Source organism: Hemitrygon akajei, chromosome 8 (genome assembly GCF_048418815.1).
Source record: "Hemitrygon akajei chromosome 8, sHemAka1.3, whole genome shotgun sequence".
NCBI classification, from domain to species: domain Eukaryota; kingdom Metazoa; phylum Chordata; class Chondrichthyes; order Myliobatiformes; family Dasyatidae; genus Hemitrygon; species Hemitrygon akajei.
Window position 1 is genome coordinate 2,937,668 of NC_133131.1, and position 18,576 is coordinate 2,956,243.

The 18,576-nt window shown below is 43.0% G+C and overlaps 1 protein-coding gene across 6 annotated transcripts in view; it reads right to left on the bottom strand.

Annotated features, from left to right (window-relative positions):
• LOC140731559 (uncharacterized) overlaps positions 1-18,576 on the bottom strand; it is a 281,877-nt gene that overhangs the window by 19,736 nt on the left and 243,565 nt on the right. For 5 of the 6 annotated variants that reach the window (XM_073053074.1, XM_073053075.1, XM_073053073.1 and 2 more), the window contains one exon: positions 3,243-3,353. The exons of the other annotated variant lie outside the window; for it this stretch is intronic. In XM_073053074.1, the coding sequence (XP_072909175.1) occupies positions 3,243-3,353 (111 nt within the window). The remainder of the gene's footprint in view (positions 1-3,242; positions 3,354-18,576) is intronic. 6 annotated transcript variants of the gene reach the window in all.

Here is an 18,576-nt window from a genome sequence, read left to right on the forward strand (position 1 = left end):
CTAGCACGTGGCACAGGTAGCAGTCCTGAGATTGCAACCCTGGAGGTCCTGTCCTTCAACTTTGCTCTTAACTCCCTAAATTCTCTTTGCAGGACCTCCTCCTTCTTCCTATCCACGTTTTTGACCCTACATGGACCATGACATCCGGCTGCTCACCCTCCCTCTTGAGAATACTGAGAACTTGATTCAAGATATCGCGGACCCTGGCACCAGGGAGGCAACAGACCACCTAGGATTCTCAATCTCTTCTGCAGAACCTCCTATCTGTCCCCCTAACTATCGAATCCCCTATCACTACTTCCCTCCTCTCCTTCTGAGCTGAGGGTCCAGTCTCGGTGCCAGAGACGTAACCACTGTCAAGAGGGGCCAGATGCACCCAAACGCAAGATGCAGGCACTGAAGTACTAGGGGGAGGACAGGATGGGGGTGCCATGGCACTTAAGGGTAGCTGGGGTTCAGGCAGATAGAGTTCAGGCAGGCGGAGTGGCTCCCGAGGTTCGGGCAGGCGGAGCGGAGCGGCTCCTTGGGTTCGGGCAGGCAGGTTCCCGGAGTTCGGGCAGGCAGGTCCCCGAGGTTCAGGCAGGTGGAGCGGAGCGGCTCCCGAGGTTCAGGCAGGCAGGCTCCCGGGGTTCAGGCAGTCAGGCAGACAGACAGATTTAGGTGGCGATAGGCTAGCGGAGAGCCCTCCCTGGGCGGGCCGCATGTATCCCGGGTAGGGGTGCCTCCCAGGCGGAAACACCGGAGGCCTGGGCACGACGCGGACCCCTAGGCGGGTGCGGGCACTATCCCAGAGTTCGGGCAGAAGAGAAGGAGGGGGCAGACCCCCCGCCGGGCCACGGCCCATTGGTTGGAGCCGCCCGACGGAGGCAAGGGATAGGAGCAGGCACAACCACTGCTGGGCTGAGGCAGGTCGGCCAGACGTACCCGACAGGGGCAAGGGGTAGGAACGGGCATAAGTCCAGGTTGACCAACACAAAAGCCATGACAACGGGAAATTCGGAAACGGCCGGCAGACAGCGCGACCGCGCGAGAAACAAAACCGAGCGGAGAAGCGGGACCAGCGCATGGAAAGAAAGGTGGGGGAGTAGACCAACCTGGTAGTACTGGCACGGGGCAGAGAAGTACGATGAAGAGAAGATCTGATCCCGGGCGGGATCACAGAATGCAGAGAAGAGTTTGGAGCCGGCGGAGAAACGGGAAACAGAACAAAACGACCACCTGTCTGGTCCCAGTCCTAAGGCCCCTTATAAACACCTGCAGCTCAATGAGTTACAGGTGTGTCTCCTTGAACCAGGAGGGTCCTAACTAGATCACGGGTGACGGGAGGGACAACTGCAGGACCTGGAGTCCGGAGCCCCCGGACCGGATCAAAACCCGGAACGTGGTTCCGGATCGGAACCTGACAACTACTGCAACTTGTCCGTGGTAGGTCGTCCCCACCAACAGTATCCAAAACGGTATACTTATTATTGATGGGAACGGCCACAGGGGTGCTCTGCTCATTCCATCTATTCCCCTTCCCTCTCCTGACAGTCAACCAGCTACCTGTCTCCTGACTCTTAGGGGTGACTATGTCCCTGTAACTCCTGTTTATCAGAGGTGCAGAAGGACTTAGGAATCCTCATGCAAGACTCCCAGAAGGTTAATTTACAGGTTGAGTCTGTGGTAAAGAAGGCAAATGCAATGTTGGCATTTTTTTTCAAGCTGGATAGAATATAAAAGCAAGGAGATAATGCTGAGATAAGACACTAGTCAGGCTGCACTTGGAGTATTATCAACAATTACGGGCCTCATATCTCAGTAAGGATGTGTCGTCATTGGAGAAGGTCCAGAGGAGGTTAACGAGGATGATTCTGGAAGTAGTAAATCTGTGGTATGCTCTGCCCCAGACTGTAATGGAGACCAAGTCCATGGGTATATTTAAGGTGGGAGTTGATCGTTTCCTCATCTGTCAGGGCATCAAATAATATGGTGAGAAGGCAGGTGTATGGAGTTGAGTGGGATCTGGGTTCAGACATGATGGAATGGCGAAGCAGAATCAATGGGCTGAATGGTCTAATTCTGCTCCTATGTCTTATGATCTTATCCCTCAGAACTATCTTTTGTAACTTACTTCCCACAGATGTTTGGTTAACTGACATATGGTTGTCAGGTTTTTCTTTGTAGTTTTAGAGTCAAAGGGCCATACAGCATTATAGCACAGACACAGGCCCTTTGGTCCACCCAGTCCATGGTGAACTGATATTCTGCCTAGTCCCAGCAATCTGCACCCGGACCATCACCCTCCATACCCCTTCCATCCATGGACCTATCCAAAACTTCCTTAAAATAGTTCTAACCTATTGAACATTACCCTGTAACTCAGATCCTCAAGTCCCAGGAACATCCTTGTAAATTTTTTCTGTACACTTTCAATCCTATTCCTGTAGGTAGGTGAGCAGAATATACTCCAAATTAGGCCTTACCAAAATCTACACAACTTCAACATAACATCCTAACTCCTGTATTCAATTCTTTCATTTATGGCTGATGTGCAACCACTGCCTTTATGACTCTATCCAACTGTGAAGCCACTTTCAAGGATTTATGAATCAGTATTCCCTGATCCCTCTGTTCTACCGTACTCCTGTGCCCTACTGTACACTATGTAATTTCCTGTCCTAGTCTGTCCTCCAAAAGTGCAACACTCATCACTTGTGTGCATTAAGATGCTTGTAAGTAGGTACAGAAGAGATGTCAGGGTTAAGTTTTTTTACACAGAGAGTGGTGAGTGTGTGGAATGAGCTGCCAGCGATGGCAGTGGAGGCGGATACGATAGGGTCTTTTAAGAGACTCCTGGATAGGTACATGGAGCTTAGAAAAATAGATGGCTATGGGTAACCCTAGGTAATTCCTAAGTAAGTACACGTTCGGCACAGCTTTGTGGGCTGAAGGGCCTGTATTGTGCTGTAGGTTTTCTATGTTTTTATGTTTCTAATTCCATTTTCCATTTCTCAGCCCATTTTTTCAGCTGGTCCAGATCCTGCTGCAAGCTTGGATAGTCTTCATTGCTGTCCATTACACCCCTAATCATGATGTAATCCACAAATTTGCTGATCCAGTTTATCAAATGATCATTTAAATCATTATTATAGACAAACAAAAATGGACCCAACACTGATCCACAGACTTTAGGAACAGACCTTCAATCAGACAGGCAACAATCTACTAACACAAATGTTATAGAATAATAAAACACTCACTTGAATTAGTAGTACACATAAGATGATTTAAAAGGTCCAGGGTCACATGTTCCACTTTGTCTGCACATTGATTATGATCCACAGTCAGACTGGACAGTATGATCTTTGAATCTGATCAGAAAGAGATACTATTAATACCTGTAGGGTGACTTGACCATTAAAACCTCCTCTAATCAAAAGGTCAAATATTATGGCTGAATATAGTATTAATGGTAAGACTCTTGGCAGTGTGGAGGATCAGAGGGATCTTGGGGTCCGAGTCCATAGGACACTCAAAGCAGCTGCACAGGTTGACTCTGTGGTTAAGAAGGCATACAGTGTATTGGCCTTCATCAATCGTGGAATTGAATTTAGGAGCCAAGAGGTAATGTTGCAGCTATATAGGACCCTGGTCAGACCCCATTTGGAGTACTGTGCTCAGTTCTGGTCGCCTCACTACAGGAAGGATGTGGAAGCCATAGAAAGGGTGCAGAGGAGATTTACAAGGATGTTGCCTGGATTGGGGAGCATGCCTTATGAGAATAGGTTGAGTGAACTCGGCCCTTTCTCCTTGGAGCGACAGAGGATGAGAGGTGACCTGATAGAGGTGTATAAGATGATGAGAGGCATTGATCGTGTGGATAATCAGAGGCTTTTTCCCAGGGCTGAAATGGCTGTCACAAGAGGACACAGGTTCAAGGTGCTGGGAAGTAGGTACAGAGGAGATGTCAGGAGTAAGTTTTTTACTCAGAGAGTGGTGAGTGCGTGGAATGGGCTGCTAGCAACAGTGGTGGAGGCGGATACTATAGGGTCTTTTAAGAGGATTTTAGATGGGTACACAGAGCTTAGTAAAATAGAGGGTTATAGGTAAGCCTGGAAATTTCTAAGGTAGGGACATGTTCGGCACAACTTTGTGGGCCGAAGGGCCTGTATTGCGCTGCAGGTTTTCTATGTTGCTATGTTTTACATGTCAGTTTTTGGCAAGTCCATCAGGAATGATTTATTGGGCAAGGAGAGGAGCAGCACATCACTAAATCATCAACATAATGATAATAAGTTGAATAAGTTTGGGTTTTACTAATAAAAGTTTGAAAAAAAATCAACCAAAAGAAGCTGCAAGTCTGAAATAAACAGAGAAATGGTTGGAAACATTTCTTACGTAGAGGGTGGTTACCATTCCACCAGAGGAGATGCTGTAATCAGATGCAATTACTACCTTGAAGAGGCATTTAGAGATGCACTTAAGTTTATAAGATATGGAAAGATAACATCCTAGTATGGATAATCAGGAATTATGTAGGTGGAAAGTAGTCGATATGGACAAGGTGGAGCGAAAAAACCTTTTCTGTGCTATACATCTCTATGAGTTTATGACACTCAGCAGGTCAAGTAGAAACATGGAAAGAGAAACACATTTCAACTTCATCAGATGATTTTGCCCAAATATGAAACATTAACTACGTCGCTTTCCATGGATGCTGCCTGCACTGCTGACGATGCCCAGCTTTTTCTGGTTTTATTTATTATTGGTTGCTTTACACTGGATGTAGAAAGTTGAAGATAACCTAAAAGTTCTTCAGAAATTTTTTTTTCAAATTAAGACCATAAGACAAAGGAGCAGAAGTTGGCCATTTGGCCCATCGAGTCTGCTCCGCCATTTCATCATGAGCTGATCCAATCTCCCCTTTAAACCCATTCCCCCGCCTTCTCACCATAACCTTTGATGCCCTGACTACTCAGATACCTATCAATCTCTGCCTTAAATACACCCAATGACTTGGCCTCCACTGCTGCCCATGGCAACAAATTCCATAGATTCACCGCCTTCTGGCTAAAAAATTTTTCGCAGCTCTGTTCTGAATGGGCGCCCTGCCATCCTCAAGTCATATCCTCTTGTACTAGACTCCCCCACCATGGGAAACAACTTTGCCACATCCACTCTGACCATGCCTTTCACATTCGAAATGGTTCTATGAGGTCCCCCCCATTCTTCTAAACTCCAAGGGGTACAGTTCAAGAACAGTCAAACGTTCCTCATATGTTAACTCTCTCATTCCCGGAATCATTCTAGTGAATTTTCTCTGAACCCTCTCCAATGTCAGCACATCCTTTCTTAAATAAGGAGACCAAAACTGCACACAGTATTCCAAGTGAGGTCTTACCAGTGTCTTATAGAGCCTCAACATCACATCCCTGCTCCTATACTCTATTCCTCTAGAAATGAATGCCAACATTGCATTCGCCTTCTTCACCACCGACTCAACCTAGAGGTTAACCTTAAGGGTATCCTGCATGAGGACTCCCAAGTCCTGTTGCATCTCAGAACTTTGAATTCTCTCCCCATTTAAATAATAGTCTGCCCATTTATTTCTTCTACCAAAGTGCATGACCATACACTTTCCGACATTGTAATTCATTTGCCACTTCTTTGCCCATTCCCCCAATCTATCCAAGTCTCTCTACAGACTCTCTGTTTCCTCAGCACTACTGGCCCCTCCCCTCCCTAAGTATCATCTGCAAACTTAGCCACAAAGCCATCTATTCCATAATCCAAATCGTTGATATACAACGTAAAAAGAAGCGGCCCCAACATGGACCCCTGTGGAACACCTCTGGTAACCGGCAGCCAACCAGAATGGGATCCCTTTATTCCCACTCTCTGTCTCCTGCCAATCAACCAACGATCTATCCACGTATGTAACTTTCCCGTAATTCCATTGGCTCTTATCTTGTTTAGCAGCCTCATGTGCAGCACCTTGTCAAAGGCCTTCTGAAAATCCAAATACACAACATCTGCTGCATCTCCCTTGTCTAGCCTACTTGTAATTTCCTCAAAAAATTGCACTAGGTTTGTCAGGCAGGATTTTCCTTTAAGGAAACCATGCTGAGTTCTGCCTATCTTGTCATATGCCTCCAAGGTACTCCATAACCTCATCCTTGACAATCGACTCCAACAACTTCCCAACCACCGATGTCAAGCTAACAGGTCTATAATTTCCTTTTTGCTTCCTTGCCCCCTTCTTAAATAGCGGAATGACATTTGCAATCTTCCAGTCCTCCGGAACCAGGCCAGAATCTATCGACTTTTGAAAGATCATTGCTAATGCCTCTGCAATCTCCACTGCTACTTCCTTCAGAACACGAGGGTGCATTCCATCTGGTCCAGGAGATTTATCTACCCTTAGACTATTCAGCTTCCTGAGTACTTTCTCTGTCGTAATTGTGACTGCACATATTTCTCTTCCTTGACACCCTTGAATGTCCGGTATATTGCTGATGTCTTCCTCAGTGAAGACTGATGCAAAATACTCGTTCAGTTCCTCCACCATCTCCTTATCTCCCATTACAATTTCTCCAGCATCATTTTCTATTGGTCCTATCCATAGAATGGATAGAAACAATTCTTCAGATGCAGGTGTACAGAACATGAGAATTAGGCTGGACAGGGTAAAATCTCTCTCAGAACATGAGAGTTAGGCTGGACAGGGTAAAGTCAGGAAGTATATTTTCACAAAGAGTAGTAGAAGCTGCAACTCTTTTGTTGGAGGTCATTCAAAATTTATAAGATGTCAATAGAGAGATATCGCATGGTCCTGAACTACAGATTTTTTGGTATATGCAGTAAAAGTGAATATAAGAAGTTGAAGTACAGGGGAGCAAAAGTAACGATATGATTTGATTGAATATCAGATAGCCTGAGGACTGAACAGATCCTTCTCCTTACGGTTCCTTTCCTAGAGTGGCTTTTTGTGTACATACATTGGAAGTGCAAACTCCATGGCACCAAGGTGACTCTGGCACAAGAAGGCAAGGACAATTTAAATTACAAAGCAAGAGAATGTAAAGTAAGCATATTTTCAAAAACAACAAAATTATTTATGCAAGGTAGATGATTAATAAGTTTGGTGAGGGTGTCCATACATGGGAGAATTCATCACTAGGCAATGGAAAAATTTGGGGAGAGGAAGGCTCCATTCACTAGGGGATTAAATTGGACTCTGTCCTCTTGGGAATCAACTGTGACTGAAGGAATTGAGGAAAGCCATATTTAATGGGAGAACTAGAGGAGAATTAAAGGTTGTCATAGCCGAGGGTGTGTGGGGGGGGGGGGGGGGTTTGGGAAACAGTGGGGATAAGCTCCCACTACTTATTAAATATTCATTCCGGGCCAATGGGGTTCATCAGCTGTGGTTACAACTCATCTAGGGTAAGGAAAACTCTAATCTCAATTCTCTGCTGCCTTGCGGCTATCCCCACTCATGAGGAAGGCTTCAGGAGTAAATGCCGAGGAAAAATCCAAAGATGGAGTCCCTGAAACAGTTCTACATTGAGTTCAATGTTGAGTGGCAATTTCTGTGACTCCACTGGTGCTAAACTGTATCAGTCTCTGCTGTTCCTTTGGATTCATCAGTTGTGTTGAGATGAGGAGCCTGCTGCATGGGCAACAGCTTGCTCTCCATATCATACTGCCCTGACTTGCGTGTTGATTTTGCTACAGCTAGACAACAACATCCATGGTTGAACCTGACCATTGGCGGGTCAATAATAAAAAAAAGAGGAGATAACTGATAAATTAGGGTACTTTGAGATGTGAAGATATAGACTAGTAGCAGGAGTACACCACTCAGCCCCTTCTACTCTGCTTTGACATTGAATAAGATCATGGTAGATCTGACTGTAACTTCAAGTCTAACCTATCCCCAGTAATCTCTCACTCTTTATTTCTCCTTATCTTAAAAATATACCAAGTTCAGGTGGCACAGTTGTGCAGCTGGTAGATACACTATGCTGCCCCACAGCTCCAGAGATGCAGGTTCAATCCTGATCCGGTTTCCTCCTACATCCCAAAGATTTATGGGTTGATAGGTTAGTTGGCCACTGTAAATTGCCCAGAATGTGTAGGTAAGTGGTAGATTCTGCAGGCAGTTGATATGGGAAAAGTAAGCACGAATGTAGGATTAGTGTTAGCTATGGTGATTGTTAGTCATGTGAATTCAATGGGCCGATGGACTTGTTTCCATGCTGTACCTTTCAATGACTCTAAGTGAGTTTGGAAGGCTGGAAAATCAAAGGCTGAGAAATGTCACCAAAAAGTTTTGCACTTCAATACAAAAAGTTTATGAAGTTTATGAAAAAAGGCCAATGAACTAAAGACACAGACAGAGAATGATATCATACCCAATATTGACACATGACTTAAAGAACAATGGAACAACAGGTAAACATTTGAGTCAGAGTTATACAAGTTAAAAAGTCGCCTAACAAGTTCTATATAAGTTAGACCATAAAACACAAGACATAGAACAGTACAACACAGGAGCAGACTATTCAGTCCACAAAGTTGTTGCAAACTACTAATAATACTAAATTAAGCTAAATCCCTTGCCTCTATTTGACAGTATTTGGCTGCAGACTTCTGTGAATTGATTGCTAAAATGTTCATCTAGGTAGTTCTTAACTGTCATGAGACTGCCTGCCTCCACCACTCACTCAGACAGTTCATTCCAGATTCCAACCATTTTCTCGGTGAAAAGGCTTTCCTTTGATCCCTTCTAAATCTCTTACCCCTCACCATGGTTTCCATTGATACAGGAAATATTTCAGAAACTGATCCCAGAACCAATGCCAGTGGTTCCACTACTGGACAGGTACTTTCACCAACATGCCTGCCAATTCTGGATCCAATTTGTCAAGATACTTTTAACTCCAGGGGCTCTAAACTTTCGGACTAGTCTTCCACATGGCATATTGTCAAAGGCATGACTGAAGTCAATGGAGACTAATTATTCCACTGCCCTCATCAATATTTTGCCTCTGAAAAATTCAATCAAATTTGTTGCACAAGATCTCCCTCTAACAAAACCATGCTACCTATGCCTTTCCAAATGTGAAATAATCTTTGTCCATCAGAAATGTTTCCCGGTGGTCTGGTGACATCATCGTCGAGAATGGCAGCTTAAGTCACTAGCTCCTCCGGAAAAACATGTATTAAACCCTGTTAACCCATCAAATATAGTATTTTTCGAAAAATATTTGAACTGAAAAGAGGGGCAAGAATGGGGAAAAAGAATGGAAATTAAAAAAGCGACACTGCGGAGCCTGCGACTGAGCAGAGTGCAGTGAGCGCCTCCCCTACCCGACCGCGTGCTAGCGAGGCGGACACTGGGCCTCGTTCAGGCGAAGCGGTGAATATGATTAAAATTCTGAAAGAGATAAGGGAGTTCCAGAAAGATATAAAGCAGCAGCTACATGATATTAAGTCAGAGCTCGCCAACGTCAATCAAAAAATAGCGGTGGCAGAGACTCAAATTGAGAAGGTGGAAGATCACATTCAAAATGTGGAATGGATACTGAGTAAGACGATAAAAATATTAAATCGCCAAGAACATAAACTGCTTGATCTGGAGGGAAGATCACGGCAGAAAAATATCAGAATATACAACGTTCCCGAAGGAGCAGAGGGCTTGTCTATGACGGAGTTTGTTCGAAAGTTGCTGCGGGACGCGTTGGAGCTTTCCTCGACTATGGAGCTGGAAATCAAGAGAGCGCATCGCGCGCTAGTCCCAAAGCCTACCCGAGATAGAGCAGATAAGCCACGATCAATAATAATTAAATTCCTTTGGCACAGTACCAAGGCGGAGATTCTACGAAGGGCCTGGAGTAAGAAGAGGGTGTTTTTAGATGTTAAATTAATATATTTCGACCAAGATTACCCCTCCCCCCCGTGGTCCTGCAGAAATGTAAAGAATACTCTGAAGTATAGCGAGTACTAAAGCAAGAAAGGATTAGATTTCAAACTCCGTACCCTGCTAAACTTCGAGTGTTTTATGACAACAGGACGCGATTGTACCAGACAGTGGAAGAGGCGACTACAGACATGAAGGCCAGAGGGTTGCCCGTCAGCATGATCAAACTGAGGGAAAGCCTGGCTGAGGAATTATCCCGCTCTGCTTGGGAAATAGTGCGAGAATCGAGAAGGCAGGAGACAGGAGGAGGCCAAGAGAAGTATATGAGGAAGAGACCGGGAGTTTTCCAAAGACAGCCCTCACCCCCTCCAGAAGTGCCATAAGGTTTGGCTAACTTTAAAAATGTTGAGAAGCTAAAAGGAAGCAAAAGTAGACAGTGATATACCTACCTTGAGAAATACTTATTATAATGTGGATTCTATATTACTTAGTTGTTATTCTTTATTCGCTCATTTACTCCTTTCTCTCCACCAAAATGAGAATATATCTATGTGTGCATATATGTGTATGTATGTAATATATATGTATATATATTATACATACATTCAGGAGGTCCTGAAGAGTGAGTACAGAGAGCTTGGTAGGAAGTTGGAAAACAGGACCTCGAGGGTAGTAATCTCTGGATTGCTGCCTGTGCCACGTGCCAGTGAGGGTAAGAGTAGGATGCTCTGGCAGATGAACATGTGGCTGAGAAACTGGTGTAGGGAGCAGGGTTTCAGATTTCCAGATCATTGGGACCTCTTCTGGGGCAGGTGGGACCTGTACAAGTGAGACGGGTTACACCTGAACTACAAGGGAACCAATATACTTGCAGGGAGGTTTGCTAGTGTTATTGGGGAGGGTTTAAACTAGATTTGCAGGGGGATGGGAACCAGAGTGCCAGAGTAGATAGTGGAACGGAGGTAAAAAAAATGATGTTAGTAGTTCATGCAAAGTCATAAATAGCAAGGTTGTGTGTAGTGGTAACAATCTTCTGGGGTGTGTATATTTCAATGCAAGGAGTATTGTGGGAAAGGCAGATGAGCCGAGGGCCTGGATTGACACGTGGAATTATGACATCATAGCCATTACTGAAACTTGGCTACAGGAGGGGCAGGACTGGCAGCTCAATGTTCCAGGGTTCCGATGTTTCAGACATGATAGAGACAGAGGGATGAAGGGTGTGTGGGTGGCTTTGCTAGTCAGGGAAAATATTACAGCAGTGCATCGGCAGGAAAGATTAGAGGGCTTGTCTACTGAGGTCAAATGGGTAGAGCTGAGAAACAGGAAAGGTATGACCACATTAATAGAGTTGTATTATAGACCACCCAATAGTCAGCAAGAATTGGAGGAGCAAATCTGCAGAGAGGTAACAGACAACTGCAGGAGACAGAAAGTTGTGATTGTAGGGGATTTTAATTTTCCACACATTGATTGGGGCTCCCATACTGTTAAAGGTCTAGATAGGTTAGAGTTTGTGAAATGTGTTCAGGAAAGTTTTCTAAATCAATATAGATGTACCAACTAGGGAGGATGCAATATTAGATCTCCTATTAGGAAATGAGTTAGGGCAGGTGATGGAAGTGTGTGTAGGGGAACACTTTGGTTCCAGCGATCATAACGTCATTAGTTTTAACTTGATCATGGATAAAGTTAGATCTGGTCCTCGGGTTGAAGTTCTAAACTGGAAAAAGGCCAAATTTGAAGAAATGAGATAGGATCTAAAAAGTGTAGATTGGGAGAGGTTGTTCTCTGGCAAGGATGTGATTGGTAAGTGGGAGGCCTTCAAAGGAGAAATTTTGAGAGTGCAGAGTTTGTATGTTCCTGTCAGGGTTAAAGGCAAAGGAATAAGGAACCTTGGTTCTCGAGAGATATTGGAACTCTGATAAAGAAGAAGAGAGAGATGTATAACATGTATAGGCAACAGGGAGGAGATAAGATGCTTGAGGAGTATAAAAAGAGTAAGAAAATACTTAAAGAAATCAGGAGGGCTAAAAGAAGACATGAGGTTGCTTTGGCAGTCAGGGTGAAGGATAATCTTGAGAGCTTCTACAGGTATGTTAAGAGCAAAAGGATAGTAAGGGATAAAATTGGTCCTCATGAAGATCAGAGTGGTCGGCTATGTATGGAACCAAAAGAAATGGGAGAGATATTAAATGGGTTTTTTGCATCTGTATTTACTAAGGAAACTGGAATGGAGTCTATGGAAACAAGGCAAACAAGTAGGGAGGTCATGGAACTTATACAGATTAAAGAAGAGGAGGTGCTTGCTGTCTTGAGGCAAATCAGAGTAGATAAATCCCCAGGACCTGACAGGGTATTCCATCGGACCTTGAGGGAGACTAGTGCTGAAATTGCAGGGGCCCTGGCAGAAATATTTAAAATGTTGATATCCACGGGTCAGGTGCCAGAGGATAGGAGGACAACTCATGTAGTTCCATTGTTTAAAAAAGGCTCAAAAAGTAAGCCGGGAAATTATAGGCCGGTAAGTTTGACATCGGTAGTAGGTAAATTATTAGAAGGAATACTAAGAGATAGGATCTACAAGTATTTGGATAGACAGGCATTGACAGAAAAAGTCAGCATGGCTTTGTGCGTGGTAGGTCATGTTTAACCAATCTATTAGAGTATTTTGAGAAAGTTACCAGGAAAGTGGATGAAGGGAAGGCAGTGGAAGTTGTATACATGGACTTCAGTAAGTCCTTTGACAAGGTGCCGCACAGGAGGTTAGTTAGGAAGATTCAGTCGCTAGGTATACATGGAGAGGTAGTAAATTGGATTAGACATTGGCTCAATGGAAGAAGCCAAAGAGTGGTAGTGGAGGATTGCTACTCTGAGTGGAGGCCTGTGACTAGTGGTGTGCCACAGGGATCAGTGCTGGGTCCATTGTTATTTGTCATCTATATCAATGATCTGGATGATAATGTGGCAATTTGGATCAGCAAATTTGCTGATGATACAAAGATTGGAGGTATAGTGGACAGTGAGGAATGTTTGAAGGTTTGAAGGTTTTCAAAGCTTGCAGAGGGATTTGGACCAGTATGGACAAGGGATTTGGACAAGTATGAGGTATTGCACTTCGGAAGGTCAAACCAAGGTAGAACATACAAGGTAAATGGTAGGACACTGAGAAGTGCAGTAGAACAGAAGGATCTGGGAGTACAGATACATAATTCCCTAAAAGTGGCATCACAAGTAGATAGGGTTGTAAAGAGAGCTTTTGGTACATTGGCCTTTATAAATCAAAATATTGAGTATAAGAGTTGGAATGTAATGGTGAGGTTGTATAAGACATTGGTGAGACCGAATTTGGAGTATTGTGTACAGTTTTGGTCACCTAATTACAGGAAGGATATTAATAAGGTTGAAAGAGTGCAGAGAAGGTTTACAAGGATGTTGCCAGGACTTGAGAAACTGAGCTACAGAGAAAGGTTGAATAGGTTAGGACTTTATTCCCTGGAGCATAGGAGAATGAGGGGTGATTTGATAGAGGTGTATAAAATTATGATGAGTATAGATAGCGTGAATACAAGCAGGCTTTTTCCACTGAGGCCAGGGGAGAAAAAAAAACAGAGGTCATGGGTTAAGGGTGAAGGGGGAAAGTTTAAAGGGAACATTAGGGGGGGCTTCTTCACACAGAGAGTGGTGGAAGTGTGGAATGAGCTGCCAGATGAAGTGGTGAATGCAGGCTCACTTTTGACATTTAAGAAAAACTTGGACAGGTATATGGATGAGAGGGGTTTGGAGGGATATGGGCCAGGTGCAGGTCAGTGGGACTAGGCAGAAAAATGGTTCGGCACAGCCAAGAAGGGCCAAAAGGCCTGTTTCTGTGCTGAAATGTTCTATGGTTCTATATATACATGGGTGTGTGTGGGTATGTGGGAGTATATATATATATAGGAGTACACAGGGAAATCTTTTCTGTGTAATGGATTTGTTCACTGACTTTTATGAATACTGCAATGGGGGCCCTCAATTCACAAGCAGGAGGGGTTATCCCCCACAGCTAGACATTTCCTCTAGCTTATCGCAGGGTCATCTACTAGAGACCTCAGCCTTGGAATCACACGTTCATTGCCATTTTTGTTATTATTTGCGTTTCTTGATTCTTATTTGTTCAGGGAGTAGATCGATTAAGTTTTATTCTGTTAATTTCAATGATACATTGACAGATAAATACAGATGGCTAAGGACTGATGTTATGAGAATGCAGGGTGACTTGGACAGGTTGGGTGAGTGGGCAAATGTATGGCAGATGCAGTTTAATGTGGATAAATGTGAGGTTATCCACTTTGGTGGCAGGAACAGGAAGGCAGATTGCTATCTAAATGGAGTCAAGTTAAGAAAAGGAGAAGTACAACGAGATCTAGGTGTTCTTGTACATCAGTCAATGAAAGCAAACATGCAGGTACAGCAGGCAATGAAGAAAGCTAATGGCATGCTGGCCTTTATAACAAGAGGAATTGAGTATAGGAGTAAAGAGGTCCTTCTGCAGCTGTACAGGGCCCTGGTGAGACCCCACCTGGAGTATTGTGTGCAGTTTTGGTCTCCAAATTTGAGGAAGGACATTCTTGCTATTGAGGGAGTGCAGCGTAGGTTCACAAGGTTAATTCCCGGAATGGCGGGACTGTCATATGTTGAAAGATTGGAGCGACTGGGCTTGTATACACTGGAATTTAGAAGGATGAGAGGGAATCTGATTGAAACATATAAGATTATTAAGGGATTGGACACGCTAGAGGCAGGAAGCATGTTCTCGCTGATGGGTGAGTCCAGAACTAGAGGCCACGGTTTAAGAATAAGGGGTAGGCCATTTAGATTAGATTAGATTATGAGGACACTCAGTCCTTGTTTATTGTCATTTAGTAATGCATGCATTAAGAAATGATACAATGTTCCTCCAGTATGATATCACATAAACACAAGACAGACCAAGACTAACTGACAAAAACCACATAATTATAACATACAGTTACAACAGTGCAAAGCAATACCGTAATTTGATAAGAGCAGACCATGGGCACAGTAAAAAAAAGTCTCAAAGTCCCCGACAGCCCATCATTTCACGCAGACGGCAGAAGGAAGAAAAACTCTTCCTGCCATGAACCTGCAACGCGGCAAAACTTCCCGATGTAGCCTCTGGAAGCACCCGACCACAGCCAACTCTGAGTCCGTCCGAAAACTTCGAGCCTCCAACCAGCCCTCTGACACTGAGCACCGAGCACCATCTCTGCCGAGCGCTTTGAACCTGGCCCCGGCCGCCAAGCAACAGGCAAAGCCGAGGATTTGAGGCCTTCCTCTCCGGAGATTTTTCGATCGCACAGTAGCAGCGGCAGCAAAACAGGCATGTCAGAAATTTCACCAGATGTTCCTCCGTGCTTCTCACATCCGTCTGCATCAAATCAGGATTGTGCATGGCCCCTACTTACAGAAAACAGATATTGATTCCTGGAGTGGCTGCTGCGTCCTGCCGTCATGCTGCCATCTTCTCACAAAATTTAGAACAGAGATGCGGAAAAACTTTTTCATCCAGAGAGTGGTGGTTATGTGGAATGCTCTGCCCCAGAAAGCAGTGGAGGCCAAGTCTCTGGATGCATTCAACAGAGAGTTAGATAGAGCTCTTATAGTTAGCGGGGTCAAGGGATATGGGGAGAAGGCAGGAATGGGGTACTGATTGTGTATGATCAGCCATGATCACAGTGAATGGCGGTGCTGGCTAGAAGGGCCAAATGGCCTACTCCTGCACCTACTGTCTATTGTCTATTGTCTATTGACAAAGTAAAATTCATTTCTTTTAATGTCAGTGGGCTATTAAATCCAATCAAACGTAATAGAATTTTATCCAAAATGAAAAAAAGAACAAGCCCAGGTAGTATATTTACAGGAAACACATTTAAGTGATAATGAGCATAGAAAACTAAAGAGAATGGGCTTCACTAATTTGTTTTTCTCCTCATATAAATCGGGACATAGGAGAGGAGTTGCTATTCTTATCTCAAGTAAGCTAAATTTTGAAAAAGTATTCGAAATGGGAGATAAAGAGGGCAGATATATTCTGGTAAGGGGGAATATAGACGGAAATTCTGTTACCCTAATGAATATATACGCACCCCCGGGAAGTGATATTGGTTTCTTTCAGAAAATTACTGATATTACCGTAGCGCAGGGGTGCCAAACTCATTTTAGGTCACGGGCCGGATTGAGCAAAATGCAGCTTCATGTGGGCCGGATCAGTCGGACGTGTGCAAACGCAGCTTTCGTTGCCTCCATTTTTTCAGCCTGCTCTCATGTGTCTCAGTCTCTGCTATAACTACAAAGTGTTTCACTTTACAAATTCCGTTTCTTATGAAGAAGACTGCCGAGCAAGACTGCCGAATAAACACTAAAAACCCTGAAAACCTGGTACCTGAATAAACTCAGCATTAGCCATATCATACGCCATAGGCACTTCGATTACTGGGGCCAGCTTTAATAGTAATTAGATATTATCTCGCGGGTCAAAGATAATTCCACCGCGGGCCGGATTTGGCCCGTGGGCCTTGAGTTTGACATATATGCCGTAGCGGATACAGGTCTCCTGATATGTGGGGGACACTTAAATTTATAATTACAACCAAACTTAGACTCTTCCAATAGAAAAACCTATGAAACAAAATCCTTACATAAGAAAGTTAATACACTTTTTGAGGATATTGGTTTAATTGATATATGGAGGGACCTTTTCCCCAACAGAAGGGATTACACTCATTATTCTGCTCTCCATTCTGTATATACAAGAATAGACTATTTCATAACATTTGGAAAAGACAAAGACAAAATAAACACCTGTGGAATTGGGACAATAGATGTAAGTGACTGTGCACCTATATATTTATCTGTTGATTTTGACCTACAACCAAAGAATACTATTTGGAAACTAAATTCAAGTCTACTCAATGATCCGTACTTTAAGGAACAAATTAAAAAAGAAATTGGTCTCTACTTAGAATTTAATGATAATGGAGAGGTTTCACCTCCCATTTTATGGGATACTCTGAAGGCTGTCTTAAGAGGGAAAATTATAGCGATATCTTCATATAAGAAAAAATAAGGAATAAAACATTAGAGGAATTACAAAATAGGCTGAAGGAACTAGAGAAAAACACAAATTGAATTTGGCACAGGATACATTAGGGGAAATTAAAAGAATTAGGAATGAAATTAATAGTTTGGCTACACAAGAAATCAGGAAAAATTTAATGTTTCTGAAACAGTGACATTATGAAAGTGGATCAAAATCTATGAAAATACTGGCATGGAAACTGAAAAAAAAAGATAGCAGAAAATACACGTTTGTACAATTCATAGAATTAGGGACCCAAGAACGAAAATGATTAAAAAAAAGCTAAGTGAAATTCAAGAAGCTTTTGAAGTGTTTTACAAAACTCTATATTCCAAAGTTCCAGTGGGAAGCATAACCAAATTGACACCTTCTTGAATTCTCTAGAGTTACCCACTTTAAGCGAAGAACTAAATAGAACGATAACTATTTAAGTTAAGTATTGTATGTAATTAGTTTTGCTACAACAAGTGTATGGGACATTGGAAAAAAGTTGAATTTCCCCATGGGGATGAATAAAGTATCTATCTATCTATCTATCTATCTATCTATCTATCTAACTGCTGACATAACTGGTTAAATTAAAAGCTGCAATTAGTAGGCTTAAATTAAGCAAGTCACCAGGATCAGATGGGTATAAGGCAGAGTGGTACAAAGAATTTAAAAATTCATGTTTTGCTCCCCAAACTGAACTGGGCTCTAAAAAAGGCACAAATGCCACCTAGTTGGAAGGAAGCGATAATCTCAGCTATATCGAAAGAAGGCAAGGATAAAATGGAATGTGAGTCATTTAGACCAATATCCGTTCTTAATGTAGATTAAAGATTATTTACCTCCATCATGGCCAAACAATTAGAGGAGTTTCTACCCATACTGATACATAACGATCAGACAAGTTTTATACGACAACGCCAAACACAAGACAATATACAAAGGACACTTCACATTATGGATCATATACAAAGCAATAAAATCGAAGCAATAGTGATAAGCGTGGATGCTGAAAAGGCATTTGATTCGGTTAATTGGAATTTTCTTTACACGGTTTTACATAGATTTGGTTTCCAAGACACAATTATTAAAACTATACAGACACTATATGACAACCCTACTGCTAGGATTAAAATCAATGGATATTTATAAAATAGTCTTACCCTAGAAAGGGGCACGAGACAGGGTTGTGCATGGTCACCGCTACTCTTCGCATTATATCTAGAACCATTAACTCAATACATCAGACAAAATGAAGATATCAGGGGAATTACTATTAAAGGGACAGAGCATAAATTGGCTTGTTACGCAGATGACATTTTGATCTATCTAGGGCAACCAACATACTCTTTACCTAAATTGATGTAATCCTTTGAACAATATGGTCAATTATCAGGATACAAGATCAACATAGATAAAAGCTAATTACTTTCATATTACTATAGTCCACCAAGAGAAATTGAAAGTAGATATCTCTGGGCATGGCACATTGAGTCTTTCAAATATTTGGGCATCATTATGCCAAAAGATTTGGCAAAAT